This window comes from Mobula hypostoma, chromosome 2 (genome assembly GCF_963921235.1).
Source record: "Mobula hypostoma chromosome 2, sMobHyp1.1, whole genome shotgun sequence".
In the NCBI taxonomy this organism is placed as follows: Eukaryota; Metazoa; Chordata; class Chondrichthyes; order Myliobatiformes; family Myliobatidae; genus Mobula; species Mobula hypostoma.
The window spans coordinates 196,237,856-196,254,810 of NC_086098.1; the positions used below are offsets into that span (position 1 = coordinate 196,237,856).

The following is a 16,955-nucleotide window of genomic DNA, read 5'->3' on the forward strand; positions in this document are numbered from 1 at the left end:
CTGTGGCAATAGTAAACTAAATGCAAACCAGCAATTTCTAAAAAGGAGATAACATTTCTATTAAACTACAAAACAAATTTTGAAGTTTACATCATAAAAATGCCACTTAAATAAAACAAATTTTCTAGACATGTAAATTCCACAAAGTGATAAAAGTTGCATTCACCTTCCCAGAACATACTCTGGACATTAATAATACTAACTGGTTTAATAAAGGCCTTGTCAAAGTTTATCTACAAGTAGGAGAATCAAGGAAGAAAATATAGCCTCCCCATGAAAGGCCCACATAAAAATTGATTAATTTAAATACATTACAAGAATAGAATACCTACTGTTTTTACTTGTGGAGTTGAACTCCACACTGGACAATGAACAGTTAAGGCCGCTATTGGGTCTGTCAGTTAAAGAGATACAGAATGGAAAAGCATCCATCAGCCCAACAAGTTCACCAACTATTGAGCACCTATTTTCACCAATCCTACACTGATTCCATTTTATTTTCCCACATTTCCATCAGCTCTCCCAGGACACTGCCACTCATCTACACAATGGGACAAATTATAGTATCCAATTAACAACAGCAGCAGCATATTTTTGGAATGTGGGAGATAGCATGAGCAAATGGGGAAAACCCATGAAATCAGAGAGAATGTGCACACCTCATAAATAGACAACACCTTAAGTCTAGAATGAATTCAGTTTGTTGGAGCTGAGAGGCAACAGCTCTCATCACTGCACCACCATGTGTCACTCACCATCCCAATGCACCACCCACAAGGCAAGGCAAGGCAAATGTAGTACAAAGCTCTATGCAGGACTTGGCAGTTTCAAAACAAAAAAAAAACATTATATCTCAACTTAACTGCACCAAATTGATCATCATTCAAAAACAAAATCACTCACACTTCAGACTGAGTGATTTTCTTATTCAAATCTTCAACTTTCTCAGATGTACCTTTATAGCTATAAAGATAAAAAGAATTTATTCAGTAATCAAAACACAAAAAAATTTATACAGTAATCAAAACAGAAAGAGCAGCAAGGTAGTACTGTGACAGATACATACATGATGTCCACAGGAAGTATCCACCCTCTCTTGGAAGTTTTCATGTTTTGTTTTACAACATTGGATCACATGGATTTAATTTGGCTTTTTTGATCAACAGAAAAAGACTCTTGTGTCAAAGTGAAAACAAATTTCTACAAATTGGTCTAAATTTATTATAATTATAGGGATCCTTTAGTCTTGTGAGACCATGGATTTGTGCCTTGGAAGGTTTCCAGGGCGCAGGCCTGGGCAAGGTTGTATGGAAGACTGGCAGTTGCCCAAGCTGCAAGTCTCCCCTCTCCACGCCACCGATGTTGTCCAAGGGAAGGGCACTAGGGCCGATACAGCTTGGCACCGGTGTCGTCGCACAGCAATGTGTGGTTAAGTGTTGGTGCGTGGCCAAGTGGTTAAGGCGTCAGTCTAGTGATCTGAAGGTCGCTAGTTCGAGCCTCAGCTGAGGCAGCGTGTTGTGTCCTTGAGCAAGGCACTTATTATAATTATTCAACACAAAATAATTGATTGAATAATTACTTACCCCCTTCAGGTCAGTATTTAGTAGACACACCTTTGGCAGCAATTACAGCCTTGAATCTGTGTGAATAGGTTTCTATCAGCTTTGCACTTCTGGACACTGCAATTTTTCCTCATTCTTCTTTACATAACTGCTCAAGCTCTGTCAGACTGAATGAGGATCATAAGCGAACTTCCTTTCTCAAGTCCAGCCACAAACTCCCAATTGTATTGAGGTGAGGATTCTAACTTAGCCACTCCAGGACATTAACTTTGTTGTTTTTAAGCCATTCCAGTATAGATTTGGCTTTATGCTTGGGGCTATTGTCTTGCTGGAAAATAAATTACTAGTCATTGAAATACCTTGACTGCACACGGTAATCTCCATTTAACTAATTATGGAACTTCAAAAACCAAGTAGATGCACGAGTGATACTTTGATGTGTCATATTAAGGGGATGAATACTTATGCAATTAATTGTGTTTTATATTTGTAATTAATTTAGATCACTTTGTAGAAATTTGTTTTCATTTTGACATGAGAGTCCTTTTCTGTTGATCAGTGTTAAAAAAGCCAAATTAAATCCAGTGATTCAATTTTGTAAAACAATAAAACATGAAAACTTCTGGGGGGGTGAATACTTTTTGTAGGCACTGTATGCTGCAAATGTCAGATCCTTGACATACATATGTCCACCAAGTTTTAGCGAATTTAAGCATCCACAACTTTTAAAAGTCCATTACTTTAAAATCAAATTTTATCACACAAGATATGTAGTATTTAGAAAATAATATTCCCAATGATTGATCGCACAGAACTATTAATAGCCTTCCTAAATTACCAATTTATTCTCAGGACCATATTTCACAAGCTGCAGGAGTGAAGGAAAATAAGAAAGAATGAAGCTCATGTGTGTGTCACCTATCCCCAGGAGACAGCACATATCTGTCAGATCACATGGCCTTCACCGAAAATATGCTGGTTTCAGCTGAAATTCCTCAGTAAAAGAAAAAAAAATCAACTCAATATTTTACCCAAGGATCGTCACATCTTGTTTTAATGAGATGTTTTAATGGACAGCAAGGAAGGCTTTCAAAGCTTGCAGAAGGATCTGGACCAACTGGAAAAATGGGCCAGAAAATGGCAGATGGAATTTAATGCAGACAAGTGTGAGGTGTTAAGAGTAAGTTTTCGGGTAAATGATTTATTTACACTTAAATGACTCTGGCCGCCAGTCTTCTATTTGATAAAGTACTGTGGACTGAGTTCACAACAATACATTTCCTAAAAGCTGTGAATATCGGAATACTAGCCAGATGCTGCGAATGGAAGTGTGAAGTTTACAGGTAGTTTCGAAGACAGTATTATCTATACTTCATAGATATGAATTGCCTATGTTAGCACGTAAAATGCCAAATAAATGTATTGTGAATTTAACCTGCATTCCTAAAGGCTGTGGATACCAACCCAGACATGTTGGCGTCAGAAGGAAAGGATGAGGTCGGAAGGTGTGATGTTTTGTATGTAGCTTCAAAAGGAAGCATTGTCTATGCATGGTGTACAACTTTTTAAGTAGCAACTGCCTTTGTGTTTAGCATATAAATATCAAGCCCACATTGGGCTAGCAGACCTTTCTACCGAAAGTGTCTCCATCCGTATGATGCCTGCTGTACCTTGTTGTGTCGAATAAAGAAGCTGCTTTGTATCTACCAGTGACTCTGCCTCTCTGGTGATTTCATCCAGACTACAACATGAGGTGTTGCATTTTGGAAGGACAAATCAAGGTAGGACATACACAGTAACTGGTAGGGCACTGAGGAGTGCAGAGGAGCAAAGAGATCTGGGAGTACAGACACACAATTCCCTGAAAGTGGCATCACAGGCAGACAGGGTTGTAAGGAAGGCTTTTGGCATCCTGGCATTCATAAATCAAAGTCCTGAGTATAGGAGTTGGGATGTTATGGTGAAGTTGTATAAGACACTGGTGATGCCAAATTTGGAGTATTGTGTACAGTTCTGGTCACCTAGCTATAGGAAGGATATCAGTAAGATTGAAAGAGTGCAGAAAGATTTACTAGGATGTTGCTGGGTCTTCAGGAGTTGAATTACAGGGAAAGACTGAACAGATTAGGACTTTATTCCTTGCAGCGTAGAAGAATGAGGGGGGATTTGATAGAGGTTTACAAAAATATGAGGGGTATAGACAGAGTAAATGTGAATAGGCTCTTTCCACTTAGATTAGGAGAGATAAATACAAGAAGACGTGGCTTTAGGGTGAAAGGAAAGGTTTAGGAGGAACTTCTTCACTCAGAGAGTGGTGGAAGTGTGGAACGAGCTGCCATCTGACGTGGTAAATGCGGGCTCACTCTTAAGTTTTAAGAATAAATTGGATAGGTACATGGATGGGAGAGGTCTGGAGGGTTATGGACTGGATGCAGGTCAATGGGACTAGCGGAATAATGTTTCAGCACAGACTAGAAGGGCCAAATAGCCTGTTTTCTGTGCTGTAGTGTTCTATGGTTCTATGGAGTTTTTGAAGAACCATGTAGCAAGTGGTACAACTTGCAGACCTGTTGCCACACAGCTGCAGCGACCTGGGTTCAATCTTGACCATCAAAGCTGTCTGCGCAGAATTTGCACATCCTTCCTGTGATTGTGTGAACTTCCCAAATGCTCCAGTTTCCTCTCACAGACTGAAGTGCTACCGGGAGGTGTGTGCCGATGCTGACCATTCAAAGTTGTACTATTAATGAAGATGATGCCGAGCTGTGGTCTCTATCAAAGTTGAGACTTAGTTGCTTTGTGTTCCTAGGGAATGTTTTTGGAGACAGCAGGAGGAGTTAAAAGGTCACGTTAGGGTTTAAGGACAAAGATGTGGGAGAATTAGAGCCTCTGCTCCGGGTTCAAAGGCCAGTGGCATGGACTGGTGCATCCATGGTCAGATATCAGGCCAGCAGACCAGCAAAGACGAGGGCTGGTAACTCCCTAGGGCCAGTAAGTTATTAGCAAGTTCTAGAATCGGAGCTCCGTGTGAGTTGGAGGAACAAGGGCCAATGACCATATAAGTACGTGAATCAGCAAGACCAGAGATTGAGGCCTAGTGTTTGGTGATCAGCGAATCCTGGGGTCGATGCCAAAGATTGACTGGAAATCTGAAAGTTGAGGCCCAATAGCCTGAGCCTCAAGTCTACCAATCTTTACAAGCCCCTGGGAATATCTAAGAGCCATTGTCTGTGAGCCCGCTGGAGGCAGAAGGTGGCCTGAGCTGGGGTTGAAAGATTGTATGCGCGTGGGTGGGAGGGAGGAACAGGACTTGTTTTGATGTTTTATCCCTTGCTGTGTTCTGGTTTGTGTGTGCTGTTGTTCTGCCAAGAATTGCAGGCATGCCATATTGGCAACAGGAGGTGTGGCAACACTTGCAGGCTGTTCCCAGCACATCCTTGTGTATTGGTTATTAACGCAAATGACACATTTCACAATATTTCAATGTGATAAATAAATCTGAATCTTGAATATTGAAATTGTTTTGAGCGTGCAGATGAGCAGTAAAATTGATGGAAATGCGGTGAGAGTAAAAAAAAAGTACATGTTTGATGGTCACACAGATTTCATGGATTAATGAACCTGTATGGTCTGAATGTGCCTCTAATCAATGCTCAATGAGTTGAGTTTATTTTGGGATAGCAGCGTTATATATAGAGAATAAGAAGCCAAAAATAGGTAGTTAAAACTTTCCAAGAGAAACTTTCTGTATTAATGTTAGAAATATTCTTCAGAATCAGTCAAAAACTATGGTATATTATCATCTGTTGCTAGGCTTCTGGATGGGCTGTGCCCCACTATAAACTGGGAAAGCAGGTTTCTAAATAAAGCCTGGTTTCCCAGATCAACTTATAAGATGCTCTCCAGTCAAAAACTTGGAATAAAAAATCACCCAACTTCATCAGCTTTAGGGATGTAATGCCAGTACACTTAAATGAGCAGCTTTTCTTGGGTGGGGTTTGAAAGGAGGAGGAAAGAAATAACTTTGTGGGGGAGCATAGTTCTCTATTGGCAGAGAAAAAGAAAAGTCATGGTTATGCACGAATATCTTCCATAAAGCTGAACTGCACGCTTGACCAAGTCAGGCATCTGATCATTGTGGTGACTTACACAGCACTCAACTCACTCTTAGGTATTCATAAGTGTTGAAATATACTTATCAATAGTTTCCCCAAACAAAGTTAACCAATTGAATATTTGTTGTGTAACTCGCTGTATTTAAAAACCACAGGAACCAAAAATAATCTCATTATACATGCCAAAGTTAGCATGATAGCCTTGACAAAAATCTGTCTGAACATGACAACAACTCCCCCACTGCCACACATTCCACCATTTGCTCCATTCAGGCATTCAGAGCCAGCAAAATTCTTAGCCCTTGCTGGTACAAATTCTTCCTCTAAGGATCTCACCACACTCCACACTCTCATTTAAAACCATTTTTCTCCTAATCAAAAGAAAAATATTTTGCATTAATATATTTTGGCAGCTTTCCTCAGAGAAATTCTTACTTGAAACTTTAAAGCATTTTTTAGGCTAGCAGCAACAACAATTTTTCATGGTATTTATTAATAACTGGGTAAAGTTTAAATCCTATTAGCTAAAATTATGAGTAGTAATTATTCAAATTATTCCAGTCATACAATTTGGATAGCTATAGAAAATGTATGTTTCTGATTTATGGAGAAATAGGCTTACAGAAAGTTCTCTGAAATGGAACCCTTATATAACCCAGGGACTGCTTATATTTAATGCACCAAACAAAGTAGGTGTTAATACAGCTAACTGCTGCTGCTCAGCATCACAAACAACAGCAGTGTTTCCACATGTAATGCTTTGCAACACTGTACTTCATAACCACAGCTCCTGACCTTTCACTGTCTTTCAAACGCAAAATAATTTGTCTAACATCCAGCAGTGAATTAGTAAAAATCTCATAAATAAAAAGAGACCCATTTGGGATTATGACTCAAAACTACTCTAGACTGCAAGCTACAACTGCCTGAAGTTGACAAATTTCAACATTCAGTAATCCTCTCCCTAAAAATCCAACTCCCTATCCTCTGAGGCATTCTAAGTCAGATAAGCTGCAAGCTTTAATGTCATTCCACATCAGGGTTAATAAACTTCAATATGAATCATCACATCAGTTTGAGTTGTTCAAATTATTGTTTCTCACCCAAACACCAGTTGTTCAAATTCCAAAATCAATCTTAATTTTTTCCTGATTGACACTCGCAATATTTCCCAAATCAAATAGAAAATCTAGTTACTTGCTCCATTGTGTTTGCGATAGCAAATTATGGAGAAAATTTTTGAGACCAGAACTAGATGCCAAAATAATTCAGTAATTGTGAAGGTTTTCAAACAGTCAGCATCTAAGGAGTCACAAATGCAAGCTCCTCCCCTTCCATCGTTAATTATTGTCCACCATATTCACTGAGTTACATATTTGCCAGAAGAATCAGCATCACTGCAAGTTACTCTTCAAATACCATAATTACCATTTCATAAGAACTGGCTTATAGGAAGAACAAGTTAACTGGAACAGTCCACCAATTTCATTATTTAAACACCTACTTAGAAACTGCTATTACCTTTATTTCAAAATATATTCATTTCTTTTAATTTGATAATTAAGTTACAAATAAAGCAAAAGTCTTCCAAGAGACAAAAATAAAGAAATAAATACAACTGTTGTATGCTTCAACAGAGGAGGATTAAGCAGTTAATGAGAGGGTAAAATAAAGGAAACCCTGTGGCAAGGTCCCATATGGTAGGCTGGTCCAGGAGATTATGGCACATGGGATCCAAGATAAGAACATAAGAAATAGGAGCAGGAGTAGGCCATCTGGCTGGCACACTGAGCCTAGTCCACCACTCAAAAAGATTAAGGCTGATCTAGACATGCAGTCAGCTCCACCCACCTGCCTCTTCTCCTTAACCATTAATTCTGCAGTCAGACAAAAATATATCTAACTGGGACTTAAACACATTTAATGAGGTAATTTCTGCTGCTTCCCTGGCAGAAAATTCCACATACTCACTACTTTTTGGGAAAAACAGTTGCTTTTCATCTCTGGTGCTTTATGTCTACAGGGCATGAAGGATGGTGGATGGTGAGAACCTCCAAACTCCAAAGCTCCCAAGAGGCGTCGGCTGCTTGGACGGTGGATTCATGGACTCCTGCAGCAGCAGTGTACCAGAAAATCATAGAGCACAAGATTAGGGCTTTGGCCCATCATGTGGTGCTGAACTGATCAAACTAGCAATCAAATGCTTACCAAACTAATTCCTTCTGCCTACACAGTATCTATAATCAACAAGCTACACAATTCTGATCGATAAGCTACAGAACATGGGCCTCTGTATCACTGTCTACAATTGGATCCTCGACTTCCCAAAAGGAAGACCACAACCTGCAGAGTGGTAATAATTTCTCCTCCTCGCTGATGATCAACACTGGCACACCTCAGGGATGTGTGCTTAGCCCAATGCTCTACTCTCTCTATACCCATAACTGTATAGCTAGGTATAGCCTAAATGCCAAATATAAATTTGCTGATGATACAACCATTATTGATAGAATCTCCGATGGACACAAGAGGGCATACAGGAGTGGGATATACCAGCCAGTTGAGTGGTGTCACAGCAACAACCTTGCACTCATGCCACTACGACCAGAGCTGATTGTGGACTTTAAGAAGGGTAAGACAAGGGAACATGAACCAATCCACAGAGGGATGAGAAGTGGAGGGAGTGAGCAACTTCAATTGCTGGGTCTCAAAATCTCTGAGGATCTAACTTGGTCCCAACATATCGATGCAGCTGTAAGGAAGGCAAGGCAGCAGCTATACTTCATTTGGAGTTTAAGGAGATTTGGTTTGTCACCTAAAACACTGAAAAACTTCTACAGATGTACCGTGGAGAGCATTCTGACCAGACTACATCACTGTCTGGTACGGGGGAGGGGGGAGGGGGTTACTGCACAGGATCGAAAAGAAGCTACAGAGGAGTTGTAAAATTAGTCAGCTCTACCTTGGGTACTAGCCTCTGTAGTATCCAGGCATCTTCAATGAGCAGTGCCTCAGAAAGACAGAGTCACACACAGGGGTAGTGGGCAGTGGGCTATAGATAAGTACAAAAAACCTTTTTTCCCCCTATACTATCAAATATTGCTTTGGACAGCTATCGCTAAGTTTACAAATTTCACAGCATATGCCGGTGCTATTAAACTTGATTCTGATTCTATATCCCTCCATTCTCTGCATTTTCATGTGCCTATCAAACAGCTTCTTTACTGCCCCTATCATACCTGTTTCCACACCACCACCGGCAGCACATTCCAGATTCCCACTACTCTGTGTAAATGAAATTGTTCCACGCACCTCCTTTAAACTTTCACTTTAAGTGCCCACCCTCTAGTATGAGACATTCATTTCATCAAAGAGAAAAATGCACACTGTCAAAATCTTATTAAATATTGCTGACAAATGTCATGAAATTTATTGTTTTGTGGCAGCAGCACAGTGCAAAACAAAAAACTAAACTATAAATATATGTAAAAAATCAAATTAAAATAAGAGCAAAGAGAGAGCAAAATTAATTAGGTTGTGTTCATGGCTTGCTTCATTGTCCATTCAGAAATCTGATGGCGAGGGAAAGCTGTTCCTGAATCGTTGAGCATGTGTCTTCAGGTTCCTGTACCTCCTCCTTGATGGTAGCAATGAGAAGAGAGCACGTCCTGGGTGACAGGTGTCCTTAATAATGGATGCTGCCTTTTTAAGATGTCATTGATGCTAGGGAGGCTAGTGCCCATGATGGAGCTGACTGAGATTACAACCCTCTGCAGCTTTTTCCAGTGTTGTACTGTGGCCCCTCTATATCAGATGGTAATGCAACCAGTTAGAACGCTCTCACAGCACATCTGTAGAAATTTGCCAGTCTTTGGTGACTTACAAAATCTCTTCAAACACCTAATGAAATAAAACTATTGACGTACTTTCTTCATAATTGCCTCAGTATGTTTGGCTCAGGATAGATTTTGAGAGATATTAACACCCAGGCACTGTTCACCTTTTCCACAGCTGATCTCTCGATAAGGACAGATGTGTGTTCCCTCGACTTACCATTTCTCAAGTCTATGATCAACTTCATGGTCTTACTGATGTTGCGTGTACGGTTGTTGTTACAACACCACTCAAACAGCTAAATCTATCTCACTCCTGTATGCATCCTCATCACAATCGGATATTGTACCAACAATAGCTGCGTCATCGGCAAATTTATAGATAGCATTTTGAGTGTGTCTAATCATAGTCAACACTGACATGTGTCTTCCACATCCACTCTAACTATGCCTCTCACAATCTTATGAAGCTCTATCAGGCCTCTCCTCAGACCCTGCCACTCTAGAGAAATCAACCCAAGTTTGTCCAATCTTTGCTATAGCACATGCACTCTAATCCAGGCAGTATCCTCTGCACCCTCTCCAAAGCCTTCACATCCTTCCTATAATGAGGATGATTAGATCTGAAATGTAGCCCAGAGTTCTACAAAGCTGCGACATACTGACCCGATAAAAAGTATTCACCACCCGCCCCCACCCCAGAAGTTTTCATATTTTATTGTTTTACAACATTGAATCGCAGTGGATTCAATTTGGCTTTTTTTTGATGCTGATCAACAGAAGACTCGTGTTAAAGTGAAAACAAATTTCTACAAATTGGTCTAAATTTATTATAATTATTCAACACAAAATAATTGATTGAATAATTACTCACCCACTTCAACTCAGTATTTAGTAGATACACCTTTGACAGCAATTACAGCCTTGAGTCTTGTGTGAATAGGTCCCTATCAGCTTTGCACACCTAGACTGCAATTTTTCCCCATTCTTGTTTACAAAACTACTCAAGCTCTGTCACACTGCATGGCGATCATGAGTGAACAGCACTTTTCAAGTCCAGCTACAAATCCTCAATTGGATTGAGATCTGGACTCTGACTTAGCCACTACCGGGACATTAACTTTCAAAAAGTTGCTGGTGAACGCAGCAGGCCAGGCAGCATCTCTAGGAAGAGGTACAGTCGACGTTTCGGGCCGAGACACTTCGTCAGGACTAACTGAAAGAGCTAGTAAGAGATTTGAAAGTGGGAGGGGAAGGGGGAGATCCAAAATGATAGGAGAAGACAGGAGGGGGACGGATGGAGCCAACAGCTGGACAGGTGATTGGCAAAAGGGATATGAGAGGATCATGGGACAGGAGGCCGAGGGACAAAGGGGGACGGGGGAACCCAGATGATGGGCAAGAGGTATAGTGAGAGGGCTAGAGGGAGTAAAAGGAGAGAGAGAAAAAGAATGTGTATATAAATAAATAAATAACGGATGGGGTACGAGGGGGAGGTGGGGCATTAGCAGAAGTTTGAGAAGTCAATGTTCATGCCATCAGGTTGGAGGCTACCCAGACAGAATATAAGGTGTCATTCCTCCAACCTGAGTGTGGCTTCATCTTTACATTTCACGCACAGTTACTCTCACTCCATCCTCCCACCACCCCACTAGGAATAGGGTTCCCCTTGTCCTCACCTACCACCCCACCTCCGGGTCCAACATATTATTCTCGGTAACTTCCGCCACCTCCAACGGGATCCCACCACTAAGCACATCTTTCCCTCCCCCGCTCTGCTTTCCGCAGGGATCGTTCCCTACAGGACTCGCTTGTCCATTCGTTCCCCGCCCCCCCCATCCTTCCCCACCAATCTCCCTCCTCCCTCCCTCTTATCCTTGTAAGCGGACTAAGTGCTACACATGCCCTTACACTTCCTCCCTTACCACCATTTAGGGCCCCAGACAGTCCTTCCAGGTGAGGCGACACTTCACCTGTGAGTCAGCTGGGGTGATATACTGCGTCCGCTGCTCCTGATGTGGCCTTCTATATATTGGTGAGACCCGACGCAGACTAGGAGATCGTTTCGCTGAACACCTACGCTCTGTCCGCCAGAGAAAGCAGGCTCTCCCAGTGGCCACACATTCTAATTCCACGTCCCATTCCCATTCTGATATGTCTATCCATGGCCTCCTCTACTGTAAAGATGAAGCCGCACTCAGGTTGGAGGAACACCACCTTATGTTCCGTCTGGGTAGCCTCCAACCTGATGGCATGAACATTGACTTCTCAAACTTCTGCTAATGCCCCACCTCCCCCTCGTACCCCATCCGTTATTTATTTATTTATATACACACATTCTTTTTCTCTCTCTCCTTTTTCTCCCTCTGTCCCTCTCACTATACCCCTTGCCCATCCTCTGGTTCCCCCCCGCTTTCTTTCTCCCTGGGCCTCCTGTCCCATGATCCTCTCGTATCCCTTTTGCCATCAACTGTTCAGTTCTTGACTCCATCCCTCCCCCTCCTATCATTTTGGATCTCCCCCTCCCACTTTCAAATCTCTTACTAGCTCTTCTTTCAGTTAGTCCTGACGAAGGGTCTCGGCCCGAAACGTCGACTGTACCTCTTCCTAGAGATGCTCTCTGGCCTGCTGCGTTCACCAGCAACTTTTATGTGCGTTGCTTGAAATTCCAGCATCTGCAGATTTCCTCATGTTTGGGACATTAACTTTGTTGTTTTTAAGCCAGTTTTGTGTAGATTTGGCTTTATGCTTGGGGCCATTGTTTTGCAAGAAAACAAATCTTCTCCCAAGTCACAGTTCTCTTGCAGACTGCATCAGGTTTTCCTCCAGGATTTCCCTGTATTTAGCTGCATTCATTTCACCCTCTTCCTTCACACGCTTTTCAAGGCCTGAAGCATACCCACAACATGATGCAGCCACTACCTTGCCTCACAGTAGGGATGGTGTGTTTTTGATGATGTGCACAAGCCAAACATAGCATTTGGTCTGATGGCCAAAAAGCTCAATTTTAATTTCATCAGACCATAGAACCTTCTTCCAGCTGACTTCAAAGTCTCCCACATGCCTTCTGACAAACTCTAGCCAAGATTTCATGTGGGATTTTTCAACCGTGGCTTCCTCCTTCCATTCTCCCACCAAGTGCGACTGGTGAAGCACCCGGCAACAATTGTTGTATATGCAGTTTCCCCATCTCAGCCACTGAAGTTTGTAACACCTCCAAAGTTGTTAAAGGTCTCTTGGTGGCCTCCCTCACCAGTCCCCTTCTTGCACAGTCACTCAGTTTTTGAGGACAGCCTGCTCTAGGCAGATTTACAGCTGTGTCATATTCTTTCCATTTTTTGATAACTGACTTAACTGTAGTCCAAGATATATTCAGTAACTTGGAAATTTTCTTGCACCCATCTCCTGACTTGTGTTTTTCAATAACCTTTTCATGAAGTTGCTTGGAGTATTCTTTTGTCTTCATGGTGTAGTTTTTGCCAAGATACTGACTCATCAGCAGTTCGACCTTCCAGCTATAGGTGTAATTTTACTATCAATTGATACACCTTGACTGCACACAGGTCTCCAAAAACGGATCTCCATTTAACTAGTTATGTTACTTCTAAAACCAGTTGTTTGCAACATTAATGATTTGGTGTGTCATACTAAAGGGGGTGAATACAAGTGCAATCAATTATTTTGTGTTTTATATTTGTAATTAATTTAGATCACTTTGTAGAGATCTGTTCTGACTTTGACATGAGTCTTTCTGTTGATCATTGTCAAAAAAAACAAATTAAATTCATGATTCAATGTTGTAAAACAATAAAATATGATAACTTCCTGGCCGGGGTGGGGGGGGTGAATGAATACATTTTACAGGCACTGTATCTTCCCATTACGCCTTTACTATACCAATGCTATTTACCAGTAGCGAGTGGTAGGTACCTGGAATGAGCTGTCCAGGGAGGTGGTACGTACAGGAGCCCAAAGACCCTCGCCTCAAGGTTTAACAACAGCTTCTTCTACTCTGCCATCAGGTTCTTGAACTGAACTGAATAATCCTAACACTAAATTTCTTATCTCTCTCTCAATTTGCATTAATGTCATTAACACTATCATATGTAAATTGAATTTTATGTTAAGCACTGTGCAAAATAGCTCATTTTCATGGCATTTATACCCTAGCAATGTCTGCCAATGACAATAAACTTAAACTTGAAATCTGACAGAAACTTTTAAGAGGCATTTAAGCAAGCATGTGAACAGGCAGGAAATAGAGGGATTAGACCACGTGCATGCAGATGAGACTAGTTAGATTAGCATCATTGGTAGCATAGACAAGGTAGGACAAATGACCTGTTTCTGTGTAGTAAGACCACAGTATTCTATGTCTTTACAAGTATTGTCTCAATGCTTCAATGTTGTGAATCTATGCTCCACCTCTAAAGCAGCACTTCCCAGACTCCAATCACACTCAGTCTGGAGGAGAAACAAACCCACCCCACCCCCCGATCCCCTCCAAACTTGCTCTCACAATTTCCTCCACTTTGACACACCTACCACACAGGGGAAAAAAAATATTTTATTATCTACCCTGTCTATCCCCACTGTAATTTTATATATCTCCATCAAGGACCCCCCTCATCCTCCATCACTCTAGGGAAAACAAACCCCTAGCCTATCCCTGTTATAGTCATAGTCATACTTTATTGATCCCGAAGGAAATTGGGTTTCGTTACAGTTGCACAAACCACAAGTAATTAAATATATAAATTAGTGACACAAAAGTCCAGGCAACAACTCCAGCTAACTGGATCTAAAAATGGGATGGTGATAGGAGGCAGAGGGCTTTCTGAAGGCTGGTTTTTATGGTAGAATATCTGTGACCAGTGATGTACCCCAGAGATTGCCATTGGACCCTTGTTTGTGACATACGAAATAAGTTGGATAAGAATTGTAGGAGCTATGATTAATAAGTTTGTAGATAATACGAAAATTGTTGGGGACAGTGAAGATTGTCTAAATCTACAGAAGAATGTAAATCTGATGCACAATTAAGCCAAGTGTTCAAAGATGGAACTGAATCCAAAATGAGAGGTAATGCAGTTCGGAACGTAAAAGTTGGGTTAAAGACAGATAACAAGTGCAACAGTACTGAGAAAAAGAAACTTGGGGCTGAAATCTATAATTACCTGAAAGTGACAGTACTGGTAGATTGGGTGGTTAAAATAAAACACTTACACCACCTTTATTGTGTAGGACAGCAAATATAAAAGATGAGTTGTTATGTTGCAACTTTACAAAATATTGGTTAGACCACTTTTGAACTGTAAGAAGGCATAGTTATGCTGGAGGGAGTGCAGAGGAGATTCACCAGGATGTTGCATAGATTAGAGGACCTTAGTTATGGGGGGGGGGGGAGAAGAGACTTAATAGGCTACACTTGTTTACCCTGGAGTGAAGGAGGTGATGGATGACCCGACTGAGGTAACAGTCATAGTGTTACACAAGAAACAGATCCCAAGGTCCCGCATGTCCACGGAGACCTGATCCAGTCCTACTTTGCTTACACTTGGCCTATATTCTCCTTGCCTTTTCTTGCCATATACCCCTTTAAATGTCTTTTAAACAATGCAATGTCTCTACCTCATCTCCTGGCAGCTCATTCCACATACCCACATTTTGGGTGAAACAACTGCCCTTCAGGTCCTCTTTAAATCTCTCTCCTCTCACCTTCACTCTATACTCTCTAGTTTTAGAATCTTGTACTATGAGAAAAATTGCAGAATGCTGATCAGTATTTGCATACAGCAGGGGTCCCCAACCTTTTTTGCACCACGGACCGGATGACCGGGGGGTGGCGTTCAAGTAGGGTTAAACTCACCTCAACATGCCTTTTATAGTTAAGGTTACCAACTTTCTCACTCCCAAGTAAGGGACAAAAGTAGCAGACAAATACAGGACACTTGTGTTTACCCCGAGAAAGACTACCATGACCATGAAGCCTCGCGCAGACACTAGCGTGCGCATGCGTGTACATACCAATTTTTCTCCCACAAATCGGTTTTGGCTTAATCTTCCCGACTACACTGTACATACATTATTTCTACTTTATATAGGCTGTGTATTTATCATATCATTCCTGCTTTTACTATATGTCAGTGTTATTTTAGATTTTATGTGTTATTTGGTATGGGTTGGTAGGTTATTTTTTGGGTCTGGGAACACTCACAAATTTTTCCCATATAAATTAATGGTAATTGCTTCTTCGCTTTATGCCATTTCGGCACGAAAGGTTTCATAGAAATGCTCTATCTTAGCAGGGGGAATACGAGACAAGGGTGGTCCCATATGGGACAAACCAATTTAGCCCAATATACAGGATGTCCCAGCAAATATGGGACAGTTGGCAACCCTATGTTCAAGTTCAACAGTGCGTGACAGGGAATGAAGAAAGGTGCAGCTGACTCATATTGTTTCCTCACAGCCCGGTAGCACATGCTTTGCAGCCTGGTACCGGTCTGCGGCCCAGTGGTTGGGGACCGCTGGCATACAGAGTTTTTAATTCCAGTGGATGCTATCAATGAGATATTTTGACTGTTGCACACAGTCTGTAACTACTCACCTTATTTACGCCGCTCATTATTTCATACACTGAAAAAAAGACATGCCTCAGCCTCCTATGCTCCAGGGAAAAAAGCCACACCATCTAATCTCTCCTTACAACTCAAGACATCCCTGTAAATCTTGAAGATCCAAGATTCACACACAAAATGCTGGAGGAACTCAGAAGGCCAGGCAGCAACTATGGAAAAGAATACAATTGACGTTTTGGGCCGAGACCCTTCATCAGGACTGGAGGAAAAAGATGAGGAGTCAAAGTTAGAAGGTGGGGAGAGGGGAGGAAGAAACACAAGTTGATAGGTGAACATGGATTTCTCGAACTTTTGGTAATGCCCCCCTTTCACCATTCCCCTCTCATAGTTCATCTTCTTACCTGCCCATCACCTCCCACTGGTGACCCTTCCTCTTTCCTTTCTTCCATGGCCTTCTGCGCTCTTATCAGATTCTCCCTTTTCCAGCCCTGTATCTCTTTCACCAATCAATTTCCCAGCACTTTACTTCACCCCTCTCCCCCTTCACCTGGTTTCACCCTCCACCTTGTTTCTTCCTTCCCTCCCCCCACCTTCTTACGACTTTTTTCTCCAGTCCTGATGAACAGTCTTGGCCCAAAACGTCAACTACTCTTTTCCTTAGATGCTACCTAGCCTACTGAACTCCTCCAGCATTTTGTGTGCGTTGCTTGGGTTTCCAGCAGCATCTGCAGATTTTCTCTTGCTTAAGAGCCAAGATTGTTTAATTTCATTTCCAGTACATACGTGTAAAGGAGAATAAAATAATTGTTATCCTGGATCTGATGCAGCACAACAAAAACACACAACAATACAAAAGATAGTTTA

The 16,955-nt window shown here is 41.6% G+C and overlaps 1 protein-coding gene across 5 annotated transcripts in view; it reads right to left on the bottom strand.

Annotated features, from left to right (window-relative positions):
- tpd52l2b (tpd52 like 2b) overlaps positions 1-16,955 on the bottom strand; it is a 66,727-nt gene that overhangs the window by 29,885 nt on the left and 19,887 nt on the right. For 4 of the 5 annotated variants that reach the window (XM_063041348.1, XM_063041350.1, XM_063041347.1 and 1 more), the window contains exon 4: positions 904-963. The exons of the other annotated variant lie outside the window; for it this stretch is intronic. In XM_063041348.1, coding sequence (XP_062897418.1) covers positions 904-963 — 60 coding nt within the window. The remainder of the gene's footprint in view (positions 1-903; positions 964-16,955) is intronic. 5 annotated transcript variants of the gene reach the window in all.